The following is a 27,159-nucleotide window of genomic DNA, read 5'->3' on the forward strand; positions in this document are numbered from 1 at the left end:
TACTGCAACTCTGCAACATCAGAGGTTAAAGGAAGTCCAGCATTATATTTGTAAAGAGGAAGATGTTGAAATTAAAATTTGTTGGAAACAGGGTGAGACATGTAACCTGGGGGTCAGTTGGGCAGGATGGCTCTTGGACAGGAGAACTGAAAACAGACATGACGTTATCTATAAGTCTGTATTTTGATAGATTAAGAAAAGAACTGTAACACCCACTTAAGGTGTATAAAACCTTGTTGTAAGTGCTCCAATGGGAGCCTTTTTCTTTGTAACCTCATCCTGTGTATGGCATTGTGAAACGCTCCTTCTTGTACAAGAAAATAAATTCTGTTAAATTTTGATACTTCCGGTCTCTATTGTTTAATGGTCATTATGAAGAAATTCTGTCAACAAAGTTAAGTAATAGCACCAATACAGCAATGTAAAAATACTCCATTACAAGTAAAAGTCCTGCATGAAAATCACATACATAAATATTATGAGCTTGACGTAGTTAAAGTATTGCAGTAAAAGTAGTGGTTTGGTCCCTCTGACTGATATATTATTATATATGACACCATTGGATTATTAATATTGAAGCATCAGTGTTAGAGCAGCATGTTACTGTTGTAGCTGCTGGAGGTGGAGCTAGTTTCAACTACTTTAGATACAGTTAGCTTGTTTAGTCCAGTGGTTTTCAACCTAGGGGTCAGGCCCCTCCACAGGATCACCAGATAAATCTGAGGGGTCGTGAGATGATTAATGGGAGAGGAAAGAAGAAACAACAAAGTTCTGATACACATATCTGTTTTCAGTTTTTGGACTTTTTCTCTAATCTTTGATTTTTGGTGAAATATTGGATCATTTGAACATTTACTGAAATGAAACCATGTGAGAAGTTTAGAGGGAAAAATCACTATTTGGTGGATCTGTTAACAACTCATAGACATCTGAAATGTGACCCGACTACACACTGCTTTATGTAAGAAGTCAAAAGCCAAAAAGGTTGGAAACCACTGGTTTCATCTTTATCAATGTGTTGTATTTTAAAAGCTTGTTATATTATCCATTGTGTCAAACCTTCATTTGAAAAGTAACTAAAGCTGTTAAATAAATGTAGTGAAGAAGAAAGTACAATATTCCCCTCTGAAATGTAGTGGAGTAGAAGTATAAAGTAGCATTAAATGGAAATACTCAAGTAAAGCAAAGTACGTCAAAACTGATATTCAAGATACAGCTAAGAAAAACAATCGCAAAAATCTTTTTCTTTCTTTCTTTCTTTTTTTTTTTTTAACTTTTGCAATACTTTGGGCATTCATGCAAATGCAAGTATTGCCTCTAACCTCTCATAACTATCTCTGATCAGAGTACAGTATTTATAACATTTGCCTGACTACCGGACTTTTGAAAAGCGGCGGCGGAAGCGGCGTGTGTGACAGCGGCGCGCTTGACGCGGGAACAGCGTGCCTCGGTGGTGGGATGATGAGAGACAGCAGCGGGGACTGAGTGGAGGAGGAGGAGGTGGAGTCTGTCCCAGCCTGCATCTGGCCCGCTCCCCTCTCTCTGTCACCCCGGGCCAAACCCGCCCAGCTTCTCTCACTCACTCTCCGCCTGTTCTCCCGCACGGCACGGCACGGCTCGGCCCGGACGCACACAGCACTCACACACTCACACACACACATATACATACACACACGCACACACAGCGAGGACACGGAATGGAGACGGAAGGGAGCCAGAGCAGCCTGTCCACCACGGACTCCCCTCACGACCCCTGGTAAGGAAAAAAACTTTTCCCCCGTTTCGTAGCTCTGCTCGTACACCCCAGAAACAAACCTGCTATTCTGCGAGGGGACTCTGGTGTGCAGCCAGACTCGCACACCTCCACACTGAGAGCCTTCATGTAAAATCAGAGGTGATACACTCTGAAATGCTGCTTTTCCCTCCAGGATTAGACTTTAAAAACCTCAATAACAAGTTTGTCTTTATTAAGTAAGCCCATAAATAATAAACCCACTAAATCCACCTTTAAAAATATGCAAATATAAATATTTTCTCTTTTTCTTTCCACAGCAAAATGTTCATAGGTGGACTCAGCTGGCAAACAACACAAGGTAAATCTTTTTTTTTTTCCCCTCCACTAGCTCTCTCTATAAATTGACACTATGTCTTTAAAATCCTGGCATGTATCAGATGGCACCAATAGAAACTTTAGTTGAAAAGCTGTATTTCTTAATATTTGTCTTTGCTTACATTGAGTTTGTTTATTTGTTCTCTCCTTTGAGTTTTAAATATGAAGCTTGCTCCACAATGAATGCACCCCATTCACAACTGCCATAGAATAAATTAGCAATTCTTTAAAGCTCATTTAAAAAGGATGGTAATTGAATTATTCAGGCTATAATATGGTGAAATTTTTTGGCTGGAATTACTGTGTGATTTTAAGTTTTCTGTGTTGTAATAAGTGGTTATTTCATGTTTTACACACTGAATTAAAAACTGTGATGAACAAAATCACTGTTGGCTCTCTGCAGCCAAACTCCTTTGCCAACTTTTGAATAAAAAGTTGTCAGACGTTGCTTACTTCTTAATTCACCTCTGTAGAACTTCTATTAGCTAAACGTGTCCCCTTCTCCTCTTTTTGTTTTGTGTCTCAGAGGGTCTGAAGGAGTACTTCTGCAAGTACGGCGAGGTGAAGGAGTGTATGGTGATGCGAGATCCGGTTACTAAGCGCTCGAGGTGAGGGAGCTGTGAGCCCGGCTTCTTTGCCTGAGCTGAAAGTTTATCTGTCCTCTGTGATTCCTCACTGCTCATAACTTATTATTACATGTCAACATCGGTTTCTCTGTCACTAATACCTTCCCTCCTCCTGATATCTGCAGGGGGTTCGGATTCGTCACCTTTGTTGATCAGGCCGGTGTGGATAAAGTTTTGGCCCAAACCAGACATGAGCTGGACTCAAAAACAGTGAGTTCTCTGTATTTACTTCCCACCACCGGCTAATCCCATTGCTTAGTATTTGATTAGTGGATTTTCCAATAATCCGCTGAAGAGGTGTAACATTGCTACATTTTATTATGTTTACTAAGGTTGCGCAATGCTGATGTTTTTCTCAAACTATGTTTGTGTTTTTTGCCGGCGTTTTCCATTTTGGTCCTCCACCACACCACAGATTTGACTTGCTTGACATGATAGAGTCAATATCTGTGCATGATACACCAGTAGAGACACATGGGAGAATGTGCTCCCTCTTTGCTTCAGCCAAACAGGCAAGAAAATGTAACCCAGTGTCAATTTCCATAGAAACAGGGGGAACCGGACAGGGTTGCTTCCACTGCCGATCTTTGATTTTGGTTTTGTGGGAAGAGTGAACCAAAACTTTTCTCTCTGCCTTTCTTTCTTTTCTGTCCCAAGGGGTAGAAATGACCTACCGAAAAAAAAAAGTTTCTCTGAATGCAACCTGAAACCATCAAGGTGTGAAAGCAGCAACAAACAAACTGCTGTCAGCTTCCTGTTGATCTCAGGAAGAATAAAACTGTGAATGTGGCGATGATAGAATCAGACTGCTGCACTTCCACCTGTGTGAATTGTAACTTCAAATGTTTTAATCGTCTGTGTTGCAGAGTGTGTGTGTGTGTGTGTGTGTGTGTATGTGTGTGTGTGTGTGTCAGTAATGAATGTGGGCCGGTCTGGGAACAATGTGGCCCGTTGGTCGCCATAGGGACCACTGCCCCCGCCTCTCTCCTCAGTGGGAGTGGTGATGGCTGCGGGTTAGTCACTGTATTGAAATGAGGGGAAGGCTATTTCTTTTTCTCCCCTTTTGTGCTCTGAGCGATGCACCTTCTCCAATCTTTGGAAGATAAGTGGAGGTGGTGAAGAAGGAAATGTCGAAGAAAAACATGTTATTTTGCTGCGGAAAGTTAAAGAGATCAGGAAATGAGAAATTCCAGTTATTATCAATCCAAAATTAGTAACAGTGGAAGTTGTTTGATAGAGGAGTCAAACTGAATTGAGCTTTTTGTATTTTCTGGTTTCCCCAGTGCCCCAGTGCTATAGTGTCACTTGCAGGCATGACAGCTATGACAAGTAGCGCCATCATGGTTGGACGCCACTAACTCGCCATGGGGTTTGTTTCCATAGTGACTCCCCCCCTCCACAGTTGAAGAATGGCTCTGTCACAAAAGAAAAAAAGGAAGATAACAATGCACATCATTTACAATCATTTCTTGGATACCAGAAATCAAGACGGCATAAACTGTCACAGTCACAGAGAGCGGGGGGTCATGATACCGACACTTTATCCTCACGTCGCCTCTCCCGATAAGCAACTTATTAAGTTTATTCATGACGCACTCCAGAGATGACGATTCCTTTCTTTTTTTTTTAATTTGAGTTTTCCTTCTCAACTTGTGCATGTGTGAACTCTACGGAGCCGCGCAGCCTCGTGGGCCGTGGCAGGGCCCCTTGTGGCTGGCAGTTGGGTGTGTCAGTGGCGTTGGTGGGGGCTGTGGCAGCCTCAGAGGGTGTATGCTCGGTGTGGAGTGGGCTCACTGATCATCCACAGGGGTTGGATGGTGAGTAGAGTAGGCCTTTTTAGACTGCTCACCCTGCCCCCCTCTCCCTCGCTCCCTCTCATGCAGACAGGTTATCCTGTTAGAGAGGGGAGAGAAAAGTTCTCCAGTGGCAACAGAAAGAATGTGCCATGCTGTGACCGACTGAACCGCTCCGGCACTGGAAATAACAGAGCTTTGCACAGCGGAGAGGCTAAAGAGCAAATACAGTGCTGCGGTGGAATTTATTGGTACTTATTGTGTTGAAGGACAGATGCGGCCTGGTTTTCACCGCTATAAGAAGGCAGGTTTTACTGTGATTTATGTAACTGCTGCTCTGTTAGTTGCCCCTCTGGGTGCCCTCCCGGCTTCCTGCTATCTGTAAAAGCGAGTGACGGCCAATGCAAACTGCACGTTTGTGGAACAAAGTTTCCATTCAATTGCAGCTCCAAGGTGCACAGCTCCAAGGAGTTTTACAACAAAGTCACACAGCTCTGTGCAGAGTTGCATCAGGGATGTTTGTGGTCCCGTTAACCATTTCAGTGCTGACCGGAGTGGAAAGAAGTGATTAGTGTGGCTCTCCTAACTAATAGGATTGGTAGGATTGGAGTCAACAAGCTTGGGTTGTTCCTCCTGAGACGTCGAAAGCTGCCCAATCGGCATGTTGCATTAAGTGTGTTCCTAGCTCAGGCTGTGACAGGCAGTGTGCTCGGCCAACTGTTGCATAGCTGGGATGTAGATGGTCAAAGGGGATTGCCCTGATTTCATAAACCTCTCTCGGAATTAGCTTCTTCTCCGTTACCTTGCTCTGAGTGCAAAGAGGTTAGGCCTCTGCCTGAGCAACGCTTCCGGCACGTCTTTACATAGGAGAAAGTGTGCAAATTTCCACTCTTTTTATGTTAAACACACCTCTCAGTTTTGCTCTGACCAACATTTTGTTCCACAACACAATTCACTTTCATCACTACAGCCACTTTATCTGTTTAACGTCCACAGTTTCCTCCCTACGGATGTGCTGTGTGCTGCTCTGTGTTTGATTTTGTTTGTTTGTGTGTGTGTGTCTGTTTGTTTTTGAATGTGCACAGGAGTGTTGGACATCAGGAGGGTTGGTGACCGGAGGTGACTATCAGAGTAGTCTAGCCACCATAGAAACTAAACAGTAGACTCTGCATCTGATCCTCCAGTCTTAGCCTAGTCTTCTCACTCTGCTCTTTAGAACAGACAACAAAAAACTTGCGTTGATGTTGACTCTCATTCAAGTAGAAGCAACACTGTTGCCCTTACTCTGGTAAACGCATGCGGTTTACCATAGAGGCTCTAGCTCTCTACTGTAGTTCAACTCTACCCTCTCATGGTTACGGACTAATCTTAGCGCTGTACTGTCTCACCATCTGTTAGTGTAACAGCAGTACAGTGTGGAGTAGTCTAGTTGTTCTCTAGCTCTCTTAGACCAGTATAGACTAATATAGAGGTCTCAAATTCCAATTACAGCCTGTCTATGATTGCATCCTTCATGGCATGGTGTGGTTTTCTCTCTAACCTTGGTAAAATTCAGTGGGCTCAGCCACATTATGTATCAGTTAGCATTTTTTTTTTGTAGCTGTAGTTTTAGGATCATTAAAAGAGTTATTCCGCTTAAAAAAAAGTCAATCTGGTCCTTCTTCCTGGGTGTAAACGTAAGGAACTGCAGAGCAGAGGACGATCCGGATCACAGGTTATGGCTCTCACATAAAAGGATGACGGATGGTTTCCTATGATACATGTTGTTCTGTCAAAAGCTGAGGGAGGCAAAAACAAACAAACACAAACAAACAAAATGCGTTGGATCTGCTGTCAGTGTGGTGTGATTGACAGCTCCCTCCCCTCTGTCCTGTCTTCCTCTGTCCCTCCTCGTCCCTCACTCTCTCTCCGACACACTTGTCCTCCCTCTCTGGCTCTCCTCACGGTGAGGTGAGGTGTGTTTGTGATTGTGGTGCCTGTGTGAGATTCCAGGAGATCACATGTCACATGGTAGTGACGAGAGAGGCAGGGGTTCACTGGACATTCCCAGGCATTCCACCTGAGCACGGCTGCACACACACACACACCCTTACATGTACAAGTACGTCAAACGTGCATGTGTGTACACCTTTCACATACTGGAGTATAAATACACATGAAACCAAAAAGAAACCCTGTGGAATTAAAAAAAAACCACACACACTCTTGTTGTACATAGATGCACAAAGACGCACGCAATGAATCAAGAGGGTCACCTAAATTCAGTTTACATATCTTTTTTTTTTTTTTTTCACTCCAATATAAATCTTTGTAATTTAATTTCACAGTAAACAACACAAACTGATGTACAAAAAGTATGAATATATGAGGATTTCAAGGGTTGTTTCAATAATTAAATATACATTTTCTCACTTACCTTGACAAGCAGGCAGTTTTTGTTTTCCTTGCCCAGGTTTTGAGTATCTGTCTTTGAGATGTCTGCCTCCATATCAATACAATGGAAGTCAATGGAATTTAATTTGTGGTTCTCGCAACATTAAAGAAATTGTTTTGGAAAATATTCTTATTTGCTTTCTTGCCAAGAGTTAGATGAGAAGATCAATAGCACTCTCATTTCTGTCCGATTAATTTGAAGCTACAGCCGACACTGGTTAGCTTAGCATTAAGACTGGAAACAGGGGTAAACAGCTTGTATGACTTTGTCTGAAAGGAACAAAATCTGCCTACCAGCACATCTAAATCTCACTAATTAACACATTATATCTTGTTTGTTGAATCTGTACAAAAACCTTTGTGTAAAAACATGTTGTGGTTTTATGGGGTTATGTAGCAGAGTGTCTTTTTTGCCAGGCAACCAGTGCCTGGCCAAGAAATAGTCCAACACATGACAACACTGACAAAAATGACAAAGAAAAACCACAAACAATTAAAAAATTCAATAACAACTTGTCTTTCCAGATCCAATTTAGCAGTTACTTACGATAAATCACAGACTACTCTCTACCCAAAGAAAATAGTCCCTATGAAAACTGGTTTATCCAGAGTCATAGCGACATTGTTTCTGGAAACAGTTGTTGCTGCTGAATTTTTTGATCATACCTTTTTATTGCTGATCTCTCAAAACCTGGGTGAATAAATATATAAATATCTGCTAGAGGAAAGTGTTGTTGTTTTTTTATTTGATGAACTGACCCTTTAAATAGAAAAATCAATTTATTGATCACCAAATGGAGGTCATATTATTCTCCTTTATATCACCTTCTTCTACATTACTGGCAGCAGTTGACACACACTAACGAACTAACATTAAGACACATGTACACACACACACACACACACACATACGCATCAATGAACGGCAGCAGTGCATTCAGACCGGGACGTAGTCAGACCCTGGTCTGCTGTCTGAAGCAGGTTATAATGAGAACTTTAATATTAGTGTGTGTTTATGTGAGAACACGCTGTACATTTGATGCCAGCTTCATTCAATAGATTTTCCTTCACTATTATAAATGGAGTCATTCTGTTTTCCAGCACACTGAGGCCCGAGTATGATAGGCCTTAAAAAATGGACATCTTTGACATCAGTGCTTTGATTTCGGGCTGGTGAATACATTGTGCAAAGCTAAGAGGAAGATTACAGGATATATTACACCATGGAAAGGCGACAGGTTGCTGGTGCATCTGTATCACGGCACATCACTAACCAGTCTTCTCTGTCTGTCTGTATTCTCTCCTGTAGATCGATCCAAAGGTTGCATTCCCTCGCAGGGCTCAACCCAAGGTGAGTCGAACTCTCTCCTCGCGTTAGCTGTGTGCGCTTTGTTTGCAGCGGGTTAGTGTGTGTTGAGTGTTTCAGTCTCTTTATCTGGGCTAATGCCTCGTAATCTGATGAACATGAGCACCGCTGACATCACTGAACTGTTATGTGATCGTGTGTTAACAAAAACTTTCACAACTTTAGAGACATGCGTTATTGTTAACCCACCAAAAAGTGTGTATTGTATTTCGAGTACGCTCTGTCCTGATCTTAGTTGTTTTTTCTCTCTGGTTGACTACATTACTCTGGGAAACAGAGAGAATAGCTTGATGAGGCAAACAGCATGAAGAAAAACATTGGTACCAGTGAGCACAGGGAGATTGTTATAACTTTCACTGTAAAACTTACCACAATTAACTATACACTAATATGGAAAAATGCATCACTGAAATGGCTTGATTTTGGAATGTGATGTTCATTTACACCATCATCCCTTAATGCAATGAACAACAGAAATGGAAAGAGGGACTGTTGCACTTGCAACAGCACAAAAAGCCTTGGGGAAATAGTTATTTTTATTTTTAAAATTTGAAAAATTCATAGTATTGCACTTTCTACCTCTGTAAATCATGCATATATTTGTTTGTTTAAATCTGGCTGACCTAATACTGAATGCTAACATGAATGTATCCATTAACAGACAAAGTAAAAAGTATAACATCAATTTCTTGCACACTAAAATCAGACTGATGATGAAAACTATGCTCTTACGTGCTGCTTGTCTTACCTTTTTATGTGACTGAGCAAATCTCATCACAAAGAGCTAAAAGTAAGAAATAAGAAAGTTGAAGTGATGCACGAGACCAAAATAATTACAGGTTTCAAGTGTAGGCTGCACCCATGATTGGCTTTGTGTCCAACACAGGAAGTATTGCATTTTATTCAAAGAATAAAGAGCGTGAAATTAAACAGATGTAGTAAACATTAAAGAAAGAGAGGAAATATGTTTTGGTGCTATTAGTCGCTTCATAGGTGTGAAAGTGCTTAAACCTCACCAGAGTAAAACAGTGTCTAATAATGAAGCCAACTACCTATATTAAAGCAAAATCATATAAGGAAATATAATCTTGAACATGTGAATCTTTATTTAATATACAGACGGGTGACAAATTAAATAAATGAGAAACATAACAAATGCAGATGCTTCCACACAGGTGCACTACATGGTACAATTGAGTAGTTAATATCTGATCATGTTCTGTGGCCTGTATAAAAATGCTGAACAGGCCCAGTTGATTCTGATTTTGAATCCAGATAGCAGGAGGAAAAGATCTAAGTGACTTTGAAAGAGGGTTCATTGTTGGGGCAGGAGCTTCAGTCACAAAGACTGCTCAACTGACTGTTGTGTTCCAGTAGGAACTAAAGACATCTGCAATTAGATCTATGGGAAAGACGTCAGTAAATAGGGTTTAAATTGTGGTCGACAGCACACATTTGATGACAGAGATGCTTGTGCATTAGTGCAACATGTAAGGACAAACAGAAGAGCAACTCTTCCTCAGGTGACTGAGAATGTCAATGCAGGACGTGATCAGACTGCGTCAGCAAGAACAGTCTGTCGACAATTACATAGAGAGGGATGTTATAGTAGGGTTGCGGTGCATAAACCCCTCATTACAAAGATGAATGCACATTTGAGAGTTCAGTGGTGCAAAAACCATAGGCACTGGTCTACAGGGATGTGGAAAAAAGTGATATGGTCAGATGAGTCATCCTTCACCATATTCTTGACAAGTGGGCGAGTACATGCGCGGTATACAGGCCTGAATGCTTGACCCCTACAGTGAGGGGATCCAGTGGCTCTGTTATGCTATCCGGGGCATTTTGCTGGCATGGTTTGGGTCCACTTGTCCCCTTAGAGGGAAGGGTCACTGCAAATCAATACAAATTCGTTCTGAGCGATCATCTTTATCCTATGATGAAACATTTCTATCCTGATGGGAGTGGTCTCTTCCAGGTTGACACTGCCCCAATTCACAGGGCACGAGGGGTCACTGAATGGTTTGATGAGTATGAAAATGATGTGAATCATATGCTATGGCCTTCACAGTCACCAGATCTCAACCCAATTTAACACCTATTGGAGATTTGGACTGACGTGTTAGACAGCGCTCTCCACCACCATCATCAAAACACCAAATGAGGGTATCTTTTAGAAAAATGGTGTTCATCCCTCCAGAAGAGTCCAGAGATCTGTAGAATCAATGCCAAGACACATTGAAGTTGTTCTGGTGGCACGTGGTGACCCAAAACCTTATTAAGACACTTTATGTTGGTTTTTCCTTTAATTTGTCACCCGTCTGTATATACTTACACTTTACAGATGCATCAATAGTAGATGTGCTGTTAAAAATATTGAAACACTTAATTACTCTGTTATTAACTTTTTAGAAAACTCTTATTTTATTGATAGCAGTAATTCTTTCAAATATTTTTGTAATTCAGTTTTCTCTCCTGTAAATAATCAGAAAATTGACTTAAATACAACACTTATAATAGAATTGTTGTATTTATAAGCAATAAAGTAGAAGAATGAGCTAAAATATATGTAATATATATATATAAATTAAAGTATAGAAACTAAAGGGATAAACTAGAAGGCCTGCCTAAAATCTGCTACCTAAATAAATATGTCATTTATGAAAATGTAAACTTACACATACAACAGTCAACAGGCAAAAGTTTGGTTCATTTTGTTTTTATTTCTTACAGTTAGTGACTCGAACCAAGAAGATCTTTGTGGGAGGCCTGTCAGTGAACACAACTATAGAGGACGTCAAGCAGTACTTTGACCAGTTTGGGAAGGTGAGTGATGTTTAAGAGTGTTGAAACTGTTTCACAATGATTTCAGGCTGCGGCTGATTTGCTGAGGGAATATCTCATAGCCAAATAATCAAAATGAGGATCACTTTCTCAGTTTTAACTGATACGCACAAGTTTGACAAGGTGGCATCAGTGCTTAAACAAATTGACAGTTTAAAAACACGTAGTTCCACATCGCACAAACTCAGCCGAGTCTGATCCACCACAAATTCTCTGAGAAAAACTTCACTTGGAGTCGAGCAACCGCTTGGAAGTGAAGGAGTTACTAGGAGGAGAGGGAGGAGGGGGAAGGCGAGAAAGGAGGGAGAGAAAAGGCTTCGAGAGGGTAGGAAGAGAAAAATAACGAGGCTGAGAGGCTCCGGGAGGCGCAGAGCCGGAGCAGCAGGCGAAGTTAGGGGGGACTAGAAGAGGGAGCGGAGAAGGGGAGGAGGTGGGGGGAGAAAAGTTTTGTAGTGAGTGTGTGGTGATGGTGAGGAAGGAGGAGGGATTATCAGAATCTGAATTAATCTGATGTAACAGCTGCTCCTACCCACAACCCCCTCCTGGCCCGTTACCGTGGTGACCTGGCTTGCCCATTGTCCCCAAGTAATTCTGTGGGTAAGGGGGTTTTGTTCTGAAGGAGGAGGGATGAGGTGGTGTTCGGGGGTGTTAGCATGAGAGTGTGTGTGTGTTGGGTGGGGGTCAACTCTGGAGTTTAGAAACAATAAATATAAGTCAACCAATGCGCAAAAACCTACAAACTTATCACTCAACTTTTTATATCAGAGGCCGTTTCCTTAATGTGTTTGTGTGTTTTAATATATTTCTACATAAACTTTGCTCAAGTTCTAATATTCTGGGTTTTTTTTGAAAGGCGTTGGGCAGAGAATAGATGATGGGTTGACAAAGGCACCGACAAGGGAGGGAGGGTCTGATTGAGAGAGGTTTGCGGAGGCGTAAGAGAGGGAACTGGGGCAAAGATGGGGTGTGGGGGAGATTTACGAGGGCCATTATGCCTCTGTACAAAGCTAGACAAATATTTTGTTAGTTTGTTCAGAACTTATCTGCATACTGGAAGTTTCTGGATCTCCTAAACGTGTCCCCTAATGTGAGCCTTTGAGAAACTGGTGATCAATAATACTTGTGAGTTACGAGCCACGTTACTTTCAGTTGAAGCAAAATAGATGAAAATAAATTTTAAAAAAATTATTTGGACTTTTCAGCACATTTTGCGCTGCGAGCCCTTGAAACTTCTAAAAGTCAAAGACGTGAAGACTCTGTGTCATCCATTGCATTTCCAACTGCGTGGCACTTTATTGTCAGTTCCAGAGGTTTGGCCTCGAGTTTCTCTGTGCTCCCTTCTCAATCATAACATCTAGATGAATTTTGCCGAGAGAGATATCGAGGGATGGACGGTGAAATGTAGGCTCCAGCCATCCATGGAAGTTCCTGATTAGACTGCCTCACTGGACCTTTTGTGTCCCGTCCTGGTGAGGACAAAGGAGTGCAGAGAGGGATGGGCAGGGGATAACAGGGAAGATGAGAGGTGGGAAAAAAAAGGATAAGAGGGAATATTGTCCAGTGGTACACCATTAAAATGCCCACTGTTTGAAATATCGAGCAATGATGTGCAATAACTCCGTTTTGCGGCGCTTTAACGGGAACTGCAGGTATTATTGTGATGTTTTGGTTGCATCCTCCGGGGCGACTGTGTGCAGTTTGAGCTCATGTTGTGATGAGGTTTCTGTGCGTTTGCATAGGTTTTCAGCATCAGTTCAAATTTAAAGCACACCTCTCTTAGATGAATCACGAGGTGTGCTCTGGGTGTTGCGTCTTGACCCTTGATTGTTCAGATTTTATTAACTTGAGGAGTTCCTGCTGGTAGGCCTCAACATAAGTGTCAACTAAATAACAAATCAAAAGTGTTTTTGGAGAGATACAGAGTTTAGCAATGTTGCATGTGATAGGAAAATGTCAGGGTGGAGGGAACCAGTGACTTCAGAGGAATCAGACTAACAGGTCCCCTTTCACACTGACACTCCTCACTCACCTTTGACCTTTCTGTAGGCACACTGCCCTTGGGGGTCCACACACACACACACATACACACCGAGCACAAGTATGTCTGAGTATGTGACTATGACAAATTATTCAGTGGACCATGTCCACTACGGCTGCCAGTAAACTTATTATAGACGGAGAGCACAGATTAATTTACCGAATGTTTATTTGGACCTCTGTGTGCAGACTGGAGTATAAACATGTCTGCTTGTGACAAGAAAGAGAGGTTGGGGGGGGGGGAGCAAAGAGGGAGAGCAGGTCAACTTTGACATAAGAAACTCTGGGTGTGTGTGTGTATAGAATAGACACCTGTGTCTTTGCTCTATAAAGGGAGGCCGGGCCGGAGGGAGAGGTCAAAGGGAGAAGAGGAGAAGGAATTATGGCTGACTGTGCCAACAAACAAAGCCTCCAGGCCTCTTTGTTCTCCCTCTCCCTCTCCCTTTGTCTCTTCTTTCTCCTCCCTTTCCACTTTGACCCAATCTTTTTTTTCTTTCCTCTTTCTCTCCCTCTCTTACTGGTCTCTCTGTGCTCTCTTTTACCATATCTCCACCTGTCGCTATTCCTCTCACTATCAGCTCTGCCCCTCTCATCGAGTCTCCACCTGCCCACAGGATTCACCTTTCTGCTCGTGACTGGCTACTTTTTTGTCGACTTTTTTCCTCTCTTTGCGGCCCTCTTTGTCTCACTGGCACTGTCCCACTATTCATAAACCATATTTGATGTTGGCTCGAGCTCTTTTATAAGGACTTTTTGTGTAGTTGCCATGGGAATGTCAAACTTTGGAGGGGAGAAAGGGGGGCGGATTATGGGCTCTCTGTGAGAAGGATTGTGACCCGGCAGTTTAGCAGCAAACACAACTTCCAACTTTTCATGCCACCCATCATGTGCATTTGCCGTATACAGCGCCAGGACTTGTACTACAGTATTTCTTCATATTTTCCTGTCTTTGCCCCCTCGGCCTCCTCTTTTGTAACCTGTCGCTCGTCTCCAGTCCCTTCCCTCCCTCCCTCCCCACCCCCCTCTTCTGTCCATCTGTTGCTGAGCCTCCCTGCAGAACTTGAGAAGGGCTGAGGTCAGGCAATATGCCGCGTGGCAAGAGAAAGAGCGTTGCATAAAAAACTGTGTTGTTTGTCTCCCCCAGGTCGACGATGCCATGCTCATGTTCGACAAGACCACCAACAGACACAGAGGTGAGACAGACTGACCTCAACTCTCGCTGTCCCCACATCTTTCTTTACACTCAATCTCTTCCTCAGTTTACTACTCTTCCTGCAGTCCTTCCTGGGTATCTATTGATCGCCCTCTACCCCCCCTCCCCCCCTACGGGCCTCCTTCCTGTGGGCTGAGCTGGAGGAGACGAACAGGGCTAGTCTAATTAGCCAGTCCGTTAATCGGGATCAGGATAAAGCCTCCTTAAGCACCTCCTCCCCACCCTGGGACTGATCGATTATGACAGCCTACCAGCTTTGCCCGGGCCTTCTGGCCAGGAAGGGGGGGAAGAAAGGATGAGTGCAGAATAGCAGCATAGAAGAGGGGGGGAGGGGGCAAATGTGTTAAGCGGCTATTACAGCACTGATTACTGGAGACTATTAGCTGTACTGCTGCACATAAAGGCCTACTGTCTACACCCAACATACTGTGTGAAATTTTCTCCTCATGCACTTGCCTCGTCCTCGCCAGGGTTTGGCTTTGTGACGTTTGAGAACGAGGATGTGGTGGAGAAAGTGTGCGAGATCCACTTCCATGAGATCAACAACAAAATGGTGAGCGCCTCAATTTGTGTAAAAACACTGCCCCGCAGTCATTTAGACACTGCAAGTTGTTCATTTGTTTTTTGTCTGGAAACAGGTGGAGTGTAAGAAAGCTCAGCCCAAGGAAGTGATGTCCCCCACGGGCTCAGCCAGGGGGCGCTCTCGGGTGATGCCCTATGGAATGGACGCCTTCATGCTGGGTATTGGTATGCTGGGTAAGTTGGTATTGATCTGGACAGGAAGGATGTGGCCACACGCCAGCTGTTTCTCTCACCTGAGCGTGATAATAACTATTGCTGAAGGCCCAAGCTGCCTTAAAGGTCACACGGTGTCTCATGGGAAGAAAGTTGACCACTGAAGTGGGCTGTTCGACTCAGCTCGCCACTCGCCACCATGCAGCCTTGATGATCTAGATCTTACACTTCAGAAGTGACCGAGAGTAGCAATAATGAAAAAAAATTACCTGCTTCGCTGAAATATTTTGTTATATGCAAGTAGTTTTACTTAAAATATCTGCAACTAAACATGTTCAGACTATTAATAAGGTGGATACATCCCAGTTATACATTATATTATAGCTGTGATAATGCTTGTTTCAGAATGGTTTATATTTTAGATTTTACATTTAAAGGGGGAATCCAAAAATGTTGTTTTGCCCATGGCAGATTTAAAAAATGGTCAAAATAGAAGCAGGAGTGTAGTATGTATGGGTCAAACACTGAAAACACTGGGTCCTACATTTTCCATGATGCTCACTCAACTCAAAAGCACCTCTCATTAGACCACTCATGTACACAACACAGTCTCTGTTAAAGACTTGTTAGGCTGAAGGTAACCCTGATGACATCACTATGATCTCATCAGGGCTCTTATATTGTGATGGTCATATCATAGTGATGTAATCAGGGCTATTTTTTCAAACTTAGGAAAGCTCCCCCCCAGACCCACAGAAGACATTTTACATCTATTTTCACAAGCTGAGCTGTGCTCTTCATGACGAGTAAACTGAAACTCATGTGTAAAATTAGTGGAAGGACGCTTTAACAATTCAAATTTTCTCCTTGCCTTGACGGTTATACTCTATAGTAGGGTTAAGTCGTTTTCTAACAGTTTTTAAATTGTATTCACAGTAGGCAGGATCTGTTTGAACATCTGAAGCTAAACTTGCCGCACCAATGCTTCCACCTACTGTTCAGTCTGAGAACTGCACCCTCTTCTTCAGAATGTCAGTGCTTTGATTAGACAGAGAGGATAAAGGGACACGCCACCACACTGGAACAAAACACAAACAAGAAAATAAATTACATGGTTATCTTATGGTGCTTATAATGGACAAGATTATTGTAATCCTACTGGATGTTGTCCTGAGGTTAGTTCTCCTGGTGTCAGGTTGTACACGAAGAAAACCTCGGTGTAATGAGCAGACAAAGACAGTAAGCAGTTCAGTCCTGAAGAAAACCAGATCACAGGTGTAGAGATATCACAGACTGTTCCGAGCTTCACAGTTATGGGGCAGCACAACAACACACACCTGTTACACTGACTATTTCTTTTTAATACCAATAACACATAACTGTTGCTAATAACTTCACTGCTGCTGTGACATTTTCCTGTCCATGTATCACACTCAGTGATCAAAGTGATCAAAGAGATGCTGACAGAAACTTTGTCTCCACAGGTTATCCAGGCTTCCAAACAGCCACCTACACCAGTCGGAGCTACGCTGGCATCACCCCTGGATATACCTACCAGTTCCCTGGTAATCACACCACACATTCTGCTTGTGATACACTCTTCTGAGTTGTTTTTGTCACATTTAGTCAGGAGGCACAAATGCTCACTTTCAGCACTGTTAGATAAGTGGTGATGTGTGAGACATTAAAGGAGATTTGTGATGAGTTTGGGGCATTGGTCACCTGTAGTGCAATGAAAGCATTAAAATCATCCTTGTGTCCCTTGCTGACTATACATGCATATATTACATTATGTGATAAAAGTTATCCAAAGAAAGAAAAAGACAACTTGTGCCCCCACTAAAGTTAGATCATGATAAATGTCATGTAGTGAAGTCTTCCAGTTTTATGCTGGAATTTATGCTGAATTTTACACAAATTATGATGTTAAAATAACATATTCTTTTAAACTACTTTGGGGTACTTTGTATGTTTTAATAGGTGGTTGTGTGGTGGACGACTATTCATCTAAAGATTGAATTATTTACTGAGCAGCAGGCAAATATGTGGTTGAATGGAGTGGAGAGTTGAATGATTTACCAGGATAAAAGGGTGATTTTGGTGACAATGCTGTTATGACACGGTGTATTTGTATGAATACACATTCAATAGTAGTGTGTTGAACTGTAGTGGACAGTAGACACACTGTCACAAATACAAACATGTTTCCATAGAAACACGTGAAACACTGTGAGTGTAAATGGCTGCTTGTAAATATCAGGGAGTGGAATTGCATCTGCTTAGCTTGTGTACATCATGTGTGTACAAGCATGTGTGTGTGTGTGTACGTATGTGTGTGTGTGTGTGTGTGTTAGCATGTAGTGTATGTGAGGGTGATTTAGATGTCCAGCAAAGAAAAGTATGCAACCTCCTTTATATATTGATGCACCAGTTTGTATGATAAAAATTGTAACATTTGCTGTATTTTTGTGATTTCACAATGAATACCAGGTTTCGTTTTTAACATCACTTTTGGACTATAAAACATTCTTCTGTCCTATAAATTTTTTTCATTACAAGTTTTATTTGCATTCCTCAAACCCTGTGTCTCCCAATATGTGCTCTCCATATCCCTGCCCTCACCTCTGAGGTGTTTCCCTGCCCGTGTGTATGTGTGTGTGTTCTCCTCGCCGGCGGTGGTGGTGTGTGTCTCAACAGCACTCTGATGTTTCTGTTTTAGAGTTCCACTTAGAGAGGACTCCCCTTCTGACTTCACCCCACCCCCCTGAGCTCACAGGTCAGTCAGTCCCTCCTCTGGACTTTACAAGCAGCATGTTGTCAGTCTGCTACATACCACATTAGCACCAATACCTTATCAACAATCTTATGGTTTGCATGTTTGTGTTTGTCAGTCCTCCTCGGTTTTCTGGCTGGAGGCAGGATTGCTGACAGTAATGAGGAAGGTTTTATTGTTCGCTTTAAAGTCTTCCAGCAGTGACCTCATTAATCTCTCTGTTTCTGTATGATATTCATCTGTGCTCTCATTGGCCATTTTCAATCTTATTTCCTTGTACATCAGCGATTTACCCACAAGACTTCCGTGAAATTTTTATACATTTTCTGAGGTCACTGGAGTGAGACTTCATGTGATGTCTTTGTCATGGCCTTTACGTGCTTGCAGACTAAGATGTTTAACCTGGATCCTCTCTTTTCTATCTCTTCAGCCATTCCTCTCACAGCATACGGACCAATGGCAGCAGCAGCGGCAGCAGCAGCAGTAGTCAGAGGTATGAATATTTCTTATCATGTTCATGCTCAGCTCTAAATCAAAAATTTATTTCATTTTTTCATACATCTGAACATGTGAAATTAAGGGGACCCAATTCATACACAGATTCAAAGTGATTTTTGAAAATGATTAAACTTTTCACCCATTTACACCAATACTTTCTTACTAAACTTGCTTACCAATAATATTGTTACATATTGTTTCTGATTTAGTATGTACCAACTTGATACACATGTATTTAGTTAGTCCCCTGTAATACTGGACAGATGCTATGCAAGTAACAAAATATCCCACTGTAACTGGCCTCTTTGGGGCAGAGCAAACAAGCTGTGAACACAACATTAACATATCATCACTTTTAAGTTGATATGGCAGACATCCAGCAGACATGTAGAAACCTTAGCATTCATTTGGAGTCATATTTCTGTCCATCCAAAGTATGTGCATCTAATGTTCCCTCTCTGTTTAGCTCTGCTTTGGTCTCCACAAATTCCTGAGGGAAAATATCTGGCTCGTCAGCGGTTAAATGCTTGACTATATTTGTTTTTAGAGCATTTTTGCTGAAAACAGCTGCCTGCTGTGGCCAAAAACAAGGATGATGAGAGTGAACCAACACAGTAAAGTTGCAAAATGAGCTGAAAGAAGCTATTTTCTCAGTAGAGCTAATGGTAACTGCAGGGACAGGTGATGATTCTCTGTGGGTTTGTCACTATAAGTGACTCATGTCACATGACACACAGTCAAGTGATCCATTGTTGAAAGAAAATTTAGATTAGGGAAATTAAATATTAGAAAAAATACAACTGAATGTGCATTACATGGCATCCCTTTTGTCTTCAGTCAATTAAGTCGCTGTTCTCTTAACTGTCTAAACTCAATTTGAACAGTGAAACAATGATTTATTTGGATAACATTCACTGACTTTCCTCCATCTCTACCTTTCAGTGAAATGGAAATTATTGAGTACTCTGTTTCATGATTATAATGCAGCTGCCTGAAAGTGATTTTAAGACAACAACCCTTCAAGCCTTGATTTTGATGATGTGGATATTAAAAACAGTAAAAATCTGATGTTTTTGTTGTTGTCATTGTACTTTTAGGCTCCACCCCATCTCGTTCAGCTGGATTTTTAGGTACGAGCAGCCCGGGGCCGATGGCAGACCTTTATGGAACAGCCGGTCAGGAGTCGGCAGTCAGCAGTTACCTCAGTGCTGCTAGCCCTGCCCCGAGCACTGGATTCAGCCATAGTCTGGGGGTGAGTCCCCGCCTTTATTGATGTGATATTTTGGGAAATACACTTGCTGCTTTCTTGCCAAGAGTTAGATGAGAACACAGATACCATTTTGATATTTATCTGTTAAATGTGAAGCAACAGCTAGTTTAGTTTATCTTAGACCGGAAACAGGAGGAACTGCTAGCATGACTCCATCCAAAAGTAACAAAATTGGCCTACCAGCACCAGAGAAAAAACTTCAGAAAGTGGCCAAGAAATAGTCCAGCACACAACCCCTCCAAAAAAACACAAAGTGCTGTTTTTATACTTTATTTTCAGATTAAACAAAGGAGGTATAACATGTTAATCAGTGAACTTTAGACGTGCTGTTAGGCTAACTGTGTTTGTGCTAAGCTAAGCTAACCAGCTGCTGTCTGTCCAGGGCCAGCAACCATAGTTTATGTGAAAAATGTGTCTCCATTCACTGCTCTGCTCATCTTTATCAGTAACTTTTCTTGAAATATTTTGGTGTTTTTTTGTTGTTTCAAATTTTAAGTTTTGAATTCAAACATTCAGAATAAAAAGCTGAATTTTGAACTTGTGTGCTTGCTCCCACAGGGCCCGTTGATCGCCACGGCCTTCACCAACGGCTATCATTGAGGATGTGAGTCAGTCCTCTTGCTTGTCATCATGTTATTTTAAGTGTAACATATTGGTCCGTTTCGCTCTGACTAACCTGTGAGTAATCCAGATGTTTTTTGTGTGCCAGTGCAGAGCTGTAGACTGAGAGCTGGAAGGAGTTGAAGCTGCTTTGGAGCTGATCTGGCCTGTCTCTGTCCAGTCCACCTCTTCGGCTTGGGGCGGCTGAACCCTCACCCCTCCACCCTGGAGACCCTACTGACGCCTCACTAAACTCCACCTCCTCTGAAAAAAAAAAAAGTTTTAAAAAGTTCACAAAAGGAGCGTCACCTTTGAAAAAGTTTTATCACTACATGTAATAGCAACACATACAGATGCTGTATTTTTAGTGTTTTTTTTTTCTGTTGTTATGTTTCACCTTGCTGTTTTTTGTGATGGCTGCGTTGTTTCTTGATCTGTTTTGGCTGTGTTTTATTGGGTTATTTGACCTCTGAACCTGATCTCTCTGAGATAGAGGAGTTAAATCTCCAGGTGATGCCTGTTTGAAGGTCAGGAGCTGTAATTTGTACTGGAAAACTGTATATTTGTCACTAGTTCATACTGAATTTTAACAAAACATTTGTGATTAATACTATTTCTTGTGTCACAAAGTGTATATCTTGGTAGGTTTTTAACAAAAACTTGTTACACTAATAACGGTCAGATGACAAGGGTCATTAGTCACAGTTACATAATAGGCCTACGTGAGCTGTACAATTTTGTAAAATATTGTAAATATGACTTTTGTTTCTGGGGGGAGGGGGGTGGGGTTCAGCTGATTTTTGTGTCTGGGAGGTGGGAGGCTTTGGAGAAATGGTACGATTGCTTCTTTCATCAATCAGTAAGTGTTGGACATCTTGACTGTTACGTATCATAGTTTCACATGGAGGTCAAGAACATGTCAGTCAGTTTGTCCGTCAGTGTTAGACCAGCCATACATTTCTCTCCAGGCATTTATGTGTGTCATTTGAGTCTGTTACTTCATTCAGAAGTTGCCTCAGAGTTGAAACACTTTTCCTTTCGGCTGTGAGTTCAGCAGGAGAGAGGCTGAGTCTGGAACAACACTTTACTTTGGGGGGATGTGTGGGTGTGAAAACGCTCATCAGTCAGGAGAGGAAAAAAAAAACATGCTGTTTTCTTTCTTTGTCATATTGTTGTTTTAACTGTGATTTTCAATATGTGATGATTGTTTGTGAAGGAAAATGAAGGACTAGTTTGCAGGAGCAGTTAACATGCTGATGACTGTTTCACTCTGCAGGTTGTGTTGATGTTTGCGTGAGCGTGTCATGTGGTTTTATACACATTGGTTTCCAATGTGCCATGTGCTGTCTTTTGAGGGGATGGTACCTCAGTTGCAAATGTGAAATTTTAATCTGACTTTTTTATTATTACATTAACATCTATGTCAAAGTGTGGATGGTTGAACCTTTTAGAAAGGTGGCTTTTCCAACAGGAACGGAGGGTGTCTTATTAACTCTCTTTTACCTGTCACCCCCCCTCACCCCCCCAATCCATCACTGCATATCCACTGGAGGTCACAGACTGTAGCAATGTGACAGCTATTTTTAGACCAAAACAATTATATTCAGAGCTACTAGGATGTTGCACTGGCTGACCACGATAAAAGTGTTTTCCTTCGAATGTTAGCTTAAGAACGAAGCACTCGCGATCTATGAAATACCAGGTTTTACATTTTGATACACTTTGCTCACACTGCTGCGGGCTACCATGGTAGTTCATACTTTGATGCTGTGTTCACTGAAAAATAACAATCTTGTCAACACTGTAACCTTTTCTGATTTTCTTTTTCCTGTCATGTTTATTCCTTTGGGAAAAAAAACTTTTTAAAATTCCTAATAAATTATTTTAAAACATTCCACTCATGTGTCCTTTTTGACCTTTTTTCCACACCCTAATGTCTTAGGTGAATGAATGACAGCAATGGAAAAAGAGTTAAGATGTTTTACTTAAGTTAAAGTAGCAATAAGTCAATGTAAAAATACTCTATAAATTCCCATATTCAAATTTACTTATCTATTATCAACAAAATATACTTTAAAGTATCAAAAGTAAAACAACTCATGCATGTCATATTGGATTATTCTTATCTGATGAACATTAATTAACATTTTAGCATTTTGATGTAGCTGATTGTGGGTGAATCTAATTTGAACTATTTTTATCTATTGTTGAGCACTTTAATCTATAGCAGGGCTTCATAAAATGATGATATAAAAATGATCCTAATCTGCATCTATTCAGTCTCAATCTAGTCACTACAGTTGTCAAATAAATGCATTAAAGTGTACAATATATTTACCTCTGAAATGCAATGGAGTAAAAGTATAAAGCAGGAAGGATCTACTGAAGTTACTTTCCACAACTGGAATGAGACAAACTGCAATGATAAAGATGTCTTTTTTTCTCTCTGAGCTTAAAGTTCCCATGTTGGAAGAAATTTGTTGCTTTTGTATAACTGCGTGTAAACTAAGGACATAACACATTGGTGGAATAAGTAGTACATTTACTCTGTACTTAAATACAATTTTGGGGTACTTGTATTTTATTTGAGTCCTTCTAAGCTACGTAATGCTTCTAATCCGCTAGATTTCAGAAAGAAATATCATACTTTTGAGTCCTATACATGTATTTTACAGCTATAGTTACTAGTCAAATATTAAATCAGTTGTTAAATCAGTTGTTTCCGAACTTTTTTGGCTTATGACCACTTACAAAAAAAGCAGTGTCTTTGGGGCCTCTTGTCACGTTTCAGATGTCAGTCAGATGAGTTGATCGCAGTTACATCAAAGAGAGATTTCCCCTCTAAACTTCTCAGATGGTTTCATTTAAACAGCTATTTCAAGGCCCAAAGAGGCAAGATTATCTAATATCTCACAAAAAAGGAAAAGATTAAAAAAAGATGAGTACAAATTTGTGTATGAGAACTTTTTTCTTCCTTTTTCCCACTCATTTAATCATCACATGACCCCTTAGATTTGTCTTTTGACCCTATGGAGGAACACTGACCCCTAGGTTGGAAAACACTGGACTAAACTAGTGAACTGGATATAAAGTAGTTAGCTCCCCCTCGAGCAGCTACAACAGTGAAATACTGCTTACACATTGATGCATCAGTATCAACTATCTAATCAATCACAGAGACCATTTTTCAAGTACTTTTACTGTGGATACTTCAAGTATATTTAGCTCATAATACTTCTTTTAAGTAGGATTTTTGAATGCATGACTTATGCTTGTAATAGAGTGTTTTTACATGGTGTATTGACACTTACTTAAGTAACTTTTTCCATCGCTGACTCTGATTCTTTACCGTATAAACCAGTAAAATGTCCCTCTATTTTCATCCATTCTGTTTTAAGTGACAGCAGCATTCACTTAATCTGTCTGCTGGCCTGAGTCCTCTGTCCTCTCAGACTGCTTCTGTGTCCCTCTCATATCTCTCTGCTGGCTGATTTCTCTCTTCCATCATCATGGCTCCATTGCCTCCCCTCCCCTGCCTCCGCCTCCGGTCTCCCGGTGTCTCAGCAGCACTCTGCTTCACCTCTCTGATTTTAATGTCTCAGGGGACGCTGCAGACCGTCATGAAAACTAAGCCCTCCCTGGACGGGGGCGCTGACCTCCTGAGGAACCGGGAGGCTCAAGAGGTCCCCCCTCTGAGGAACTACCTCTGTCTCACCATGTTCACCTGTTTCTGCCCTGCATAGCCAATCAATATTGTGGCGCTGGTTTTCTCTGTGCTGGTGAGTCAGCTGGGGGATGAATGCGCATGTCTGGTTTCTATTTATGAATAGTTGCAGCATAAGATACTTCCAGCGATGTTTTGTGAGGTTTTATTGTTTGCATTCAGTGCATAGAAATCAGTAAACAAGGGACATGACATATGAATATTTACATCACAGAACATGTGTCTTTTTTCTATTTTTTTATCAAGCAAAGTAGCCACAAATGACTTTTAAATCTACATCTAATTACACATAATCTAATAAGATACAGAAATAGACCCAAACCATGTTTGTAACTGCTAACAGTAATGTTCTACACAATTATCTTTTACATCATTTGTGTTTAAATACGTGAAAGTCAGGTTGCGGGTCTTCCTGCAACAGTTTAATGAGGTTTGAGTATTAGATAAGGTCAACACATTTAGATTTGTCCCAAGTCTCTGAGTTGTCTGAGAGGAGGCAAACAAACTTGTGAAGAGTTGATGCGCCAACAGCAGCTGTTGCGTTGTTGTAACTGTGAGTAACAAGATGAGCCATGTAAGCAACAGCAATCCACTGTTTTCCCATAACTAAGGACCTTGGCTTCAATACAAATATGAATTACAGATAACAAGAAAGGCAGGTGCAGGGAGCAAAACATGGATGCAAAGCAAGGCGGTGAATCATTTCTTTCTAAATGTTTACAACAGATGAAAATGACACCTGCCAATGCAGGTCTTAAATGTGGACACATGTTGTCAGCATTGCTGCTGCCTCAGTGGGATTCAAACTTCCACCCACCAAGCTGCACAAGGCTGCAGAGCAGATGTCATAAAACTGAACTTGATTTTTCCCTCACACCGTAGGCCCAAAAGAGCCACGATGAGGAGGACTACGAAGGCTCTAAGCGGCTGGGTCAGAAAGCCCTCCACCTGGGGATCACTTCTTTCCTCATTGGCTTCATGATCATTGCTGCATACATCATTGTGCACTTCACTTCGGTACAAATGCACCAGATGTGTGACACACACATTCTCCTCCCCCAGAAAGCTAAAGGTTTCAAGTATGATTTTCCTCTCAACTCCACAGCATCTGCTTTGACCACATGAGGAGGAAGGCATAGTGGAAGTGGAGCAGAGTGAACTCTGTGATGGAGAGATCAGCTCCATGAGAAGAAGAGGAGCTCTCCTTGGCTCCTGTCATCAACAGCTCTGGAGGTTTCGTAAGAGCTGGCAGACTCTGAACATGACTGAACACATCTTGGTTTCAGCTGCTGTGTTCATTATATTGCGACACAATTTGTTACCATTTTTACAATTGCACGGTGGTAGAAATAATTATGCAAAGATCATAAAGAGGACCCTAAAATACTTTCACTGCCCTGAAAAGTGAGGCTCATGTGTTACACCTTTGTAACTTAAGGCCTATAATGGACTGTTTTACAAAACCCATTAGTTATAATGTGTAATTATTGATAACTGACTTGTAATCTAACATTGCCAATTCCAAGCAGAGGAATATGAATGAAATATTTCTCTGGTTAATGTACATGTTGTGTAGATAAAGTCTAAAATAAAAGAAAATCACTTTCACAAAGCAAAACTACAAATGCAATCTGATAGATCACTTTAAAGTTAGATACTGACATAAAATGAAAATGAATTATGAGCTACCAGCTCTTCCTCACTCGCTGGTCTCACTTTACTCCCATCTTTGACAACTCTTGCAGTTTGCTGGTCTGAGAGATCATGTGCTCTGATCTCTAATATTAACGCTGTTTAACAAGGCTAAAAATAGCATTAATCTTCAGGCTGCACTGGGATCCAGCACACTAATTTCAGAGAAAATAAATGTTTAATCTCCACTTTTTTTGTGGTCAACGGGTGTATAAATCCTCATGACTCTGGAGTTGCCTTGTTAGTGGTGCACACTTCCTCTTTTTTTCATCTGTAGTGCCCACCATGTTTGGACAGTAATCAATAAGTAAAGAGCAGAGATGTCAAGTGATCACCACCTGCTAGTGAGCTGGATGAGATGACAGGAGAAGCTGCTGTTACAGCTGTGGTAAACCTCAAAAATGTAGTCAGGGTGAATTACAAATGTCAAGCAGAAGCTCCTACGTGCTGAATCATCAGCTCTTCCTGGACAGTGGGGAAAGGGCACATGGAATCTGAGTTGAATGTTGAAAGCCTCTTTTGCTTGAGTATGTGCTTGGAGTTGTGGCCAAAAGTTTGCTGTTGTTGGACGCCAGCTGTAGAAGGAGGACTCCCTGTGCTGAACGCTCAGACAACTCAAGCAGGGCAGGATGGGCCTTGCTCTCTGCAGGCTTAGATACCTGCAGAACTTGATTGGAGATATAGTTCAGCAGTGCAAGGAGCTGCTGACCCATTCAGCATGCTCTCTGTGGAGGAGTTCAAGGACTCTGACATCTTTCTGTTGGGCCAGCTCTTAAATCTTGCAAGGATACAAGAGGAGTCATGAGTCTGCACAGCCGCTCTGCATGTGTCTTGAGAATGTGGACAAGACATGGGACCTTGTCCTGCAAGAACACACCGCAGAGATAACATATTTGACCTGGGAATGTGTCATGATCCTCCAGGGAGAGCCAGTAGAGGGGGCTAGGACCTTGACTATGATCTGGACCTGAAATTCATCATGTTCTTGTCTGTCAGATGGTGAATTACCCATGCTGATGTTATAGACACAAGTTCAATTTGAATGTGTCCTGCAGGTTTCAGGCACCAGTGGAGAATTTCTGGGAATGTAGTAAAGTTCTGCTGCTGATTTTTTTAATCGGTGCAAGAACTGTGCAGATATTTAATCTAGAATAATGTCTTTTTGGTGATTTAATATGTAAAATCTGGGGAACAAATGTTCAGTTTGTTGTTGTTGCTGATATACAGCATGTTGACTAACTACAACTGGACATCAGGTTGCTGGTAATCAGCTGAATGTTTCTGTAAAATATGAATTTTCTTTTTTCTTTTTGTGTGGTCCAAGCTGTAACATTGTGGGCAGACAGAGGAATTGCACACCTGTAGAGGATGAAAACAGCAGCCGTGGCGACATGTGTCATTCATCCCTCTCTCTGTGGGTTTGTCCTCTAACTTCATAACATAGA

General features: G+C 41.6%; 2 protein-coding genes across 3 annotated transcripts; both read left to right on the top strand.

The window, feature by feature from the left end:
• Positions 1-1,470: 1,470 nt before the first annotated feature.
• On the top strand, positions 1,471-22,195 carry msi1b (musashi RNA binding protein 1b). 2 transcript variants are annotated; one of them, XM_044365575.1, is made up of 15 exons: positions 1,471-1,756; positions 2,053-2,093; positions 2,637-2,718; positions 2,862-2,946; positions 8,272-8,313; positions 11,062-11,154; positions 14,354-14,402; positions 14,893-14,975; positions 15,061-15,178; positions 16,642-16,722; positions 17,877-17,933; positions 18,361-18,423; positions 19,526-19,680; positions 20,257-20,302; positions 20,413-22,195. In XM_044365575.1, exons 1-14 carry the CDS (start codon positions 1,698-1,700, stop codon positions 20,296-20,298), a joined length of 1,050 nt encoding a protein of 349 aa, XP_044221510.1. In that variant the 5' UTR covers positions 1,471-1,697; the 3' UTR covers positions 20,299-20,302; positions 20,413-22,195. The 2 variants fall into 2 exon arrangements, with proteins under 2 accessions (XP_044221510.1, XP_044221502.1); XM_044365567.1 differs by having other exon boundaries at positions 1,472-1,756; positions 20,408-22,195.
• A 1,414-nt stretch (positions 22,196-23,609) lies between these two features.
• LOC122992040 (transmembrane protein 233) lies at positions 23,610-25,643 on the top strand. The gene is given in 3 exon segments (XM_044365584.1): positions 23,610-24,077; positions 24,905-25,039; positions 25,128-25,643. Coding segments are annotated over 3 exon segments (417 nt in total). The 5' UTR covers positions 23,610-23,807; the 3' UTR covers positions 25,140-25,643.
• Positions 25,644-27,159: the final 1,516 nt, after the last annotated feature.

Source organism: Thunnus albacares, chromosome 2 (assembly GCF_914725855.1).
Source record: "Thunnus albacares chromosome 2, fThuAlb1.1, whole genome shotgun sequence".
In the NCBI taxonomy this organism is placed as follows: Eukaryota; Metazoa; Chordata; class Actinopteri; order Scombriformes; family Scombridae; genus Thunnus; species Thunnus albacares.

Bases quoted from the DNA above. Each gene is read 5' to 3' on its own strand.
- msi1b (XM_044365575.1), top strand. From the start codon at position 1,698: ATGGAGACGGAAGGGAGCCAGAGCAGCCTGTCCACCACGGACTCCCCT. The intron at 16,723-17,876 runs GTAATCACACCA...TTTCTGTTTTAG, and splicing joins ATATACCTACCAGTTCCCTG to AGTTCCACTTAGAGAGGACT. The intron at 17,934-18,360 runs GTCAGTCAGTCC...CTATCTCTTCAG, and splicing joins CCACCCCCCTGAGCTCACAG to CCATTCCTCTCACAGCATAC.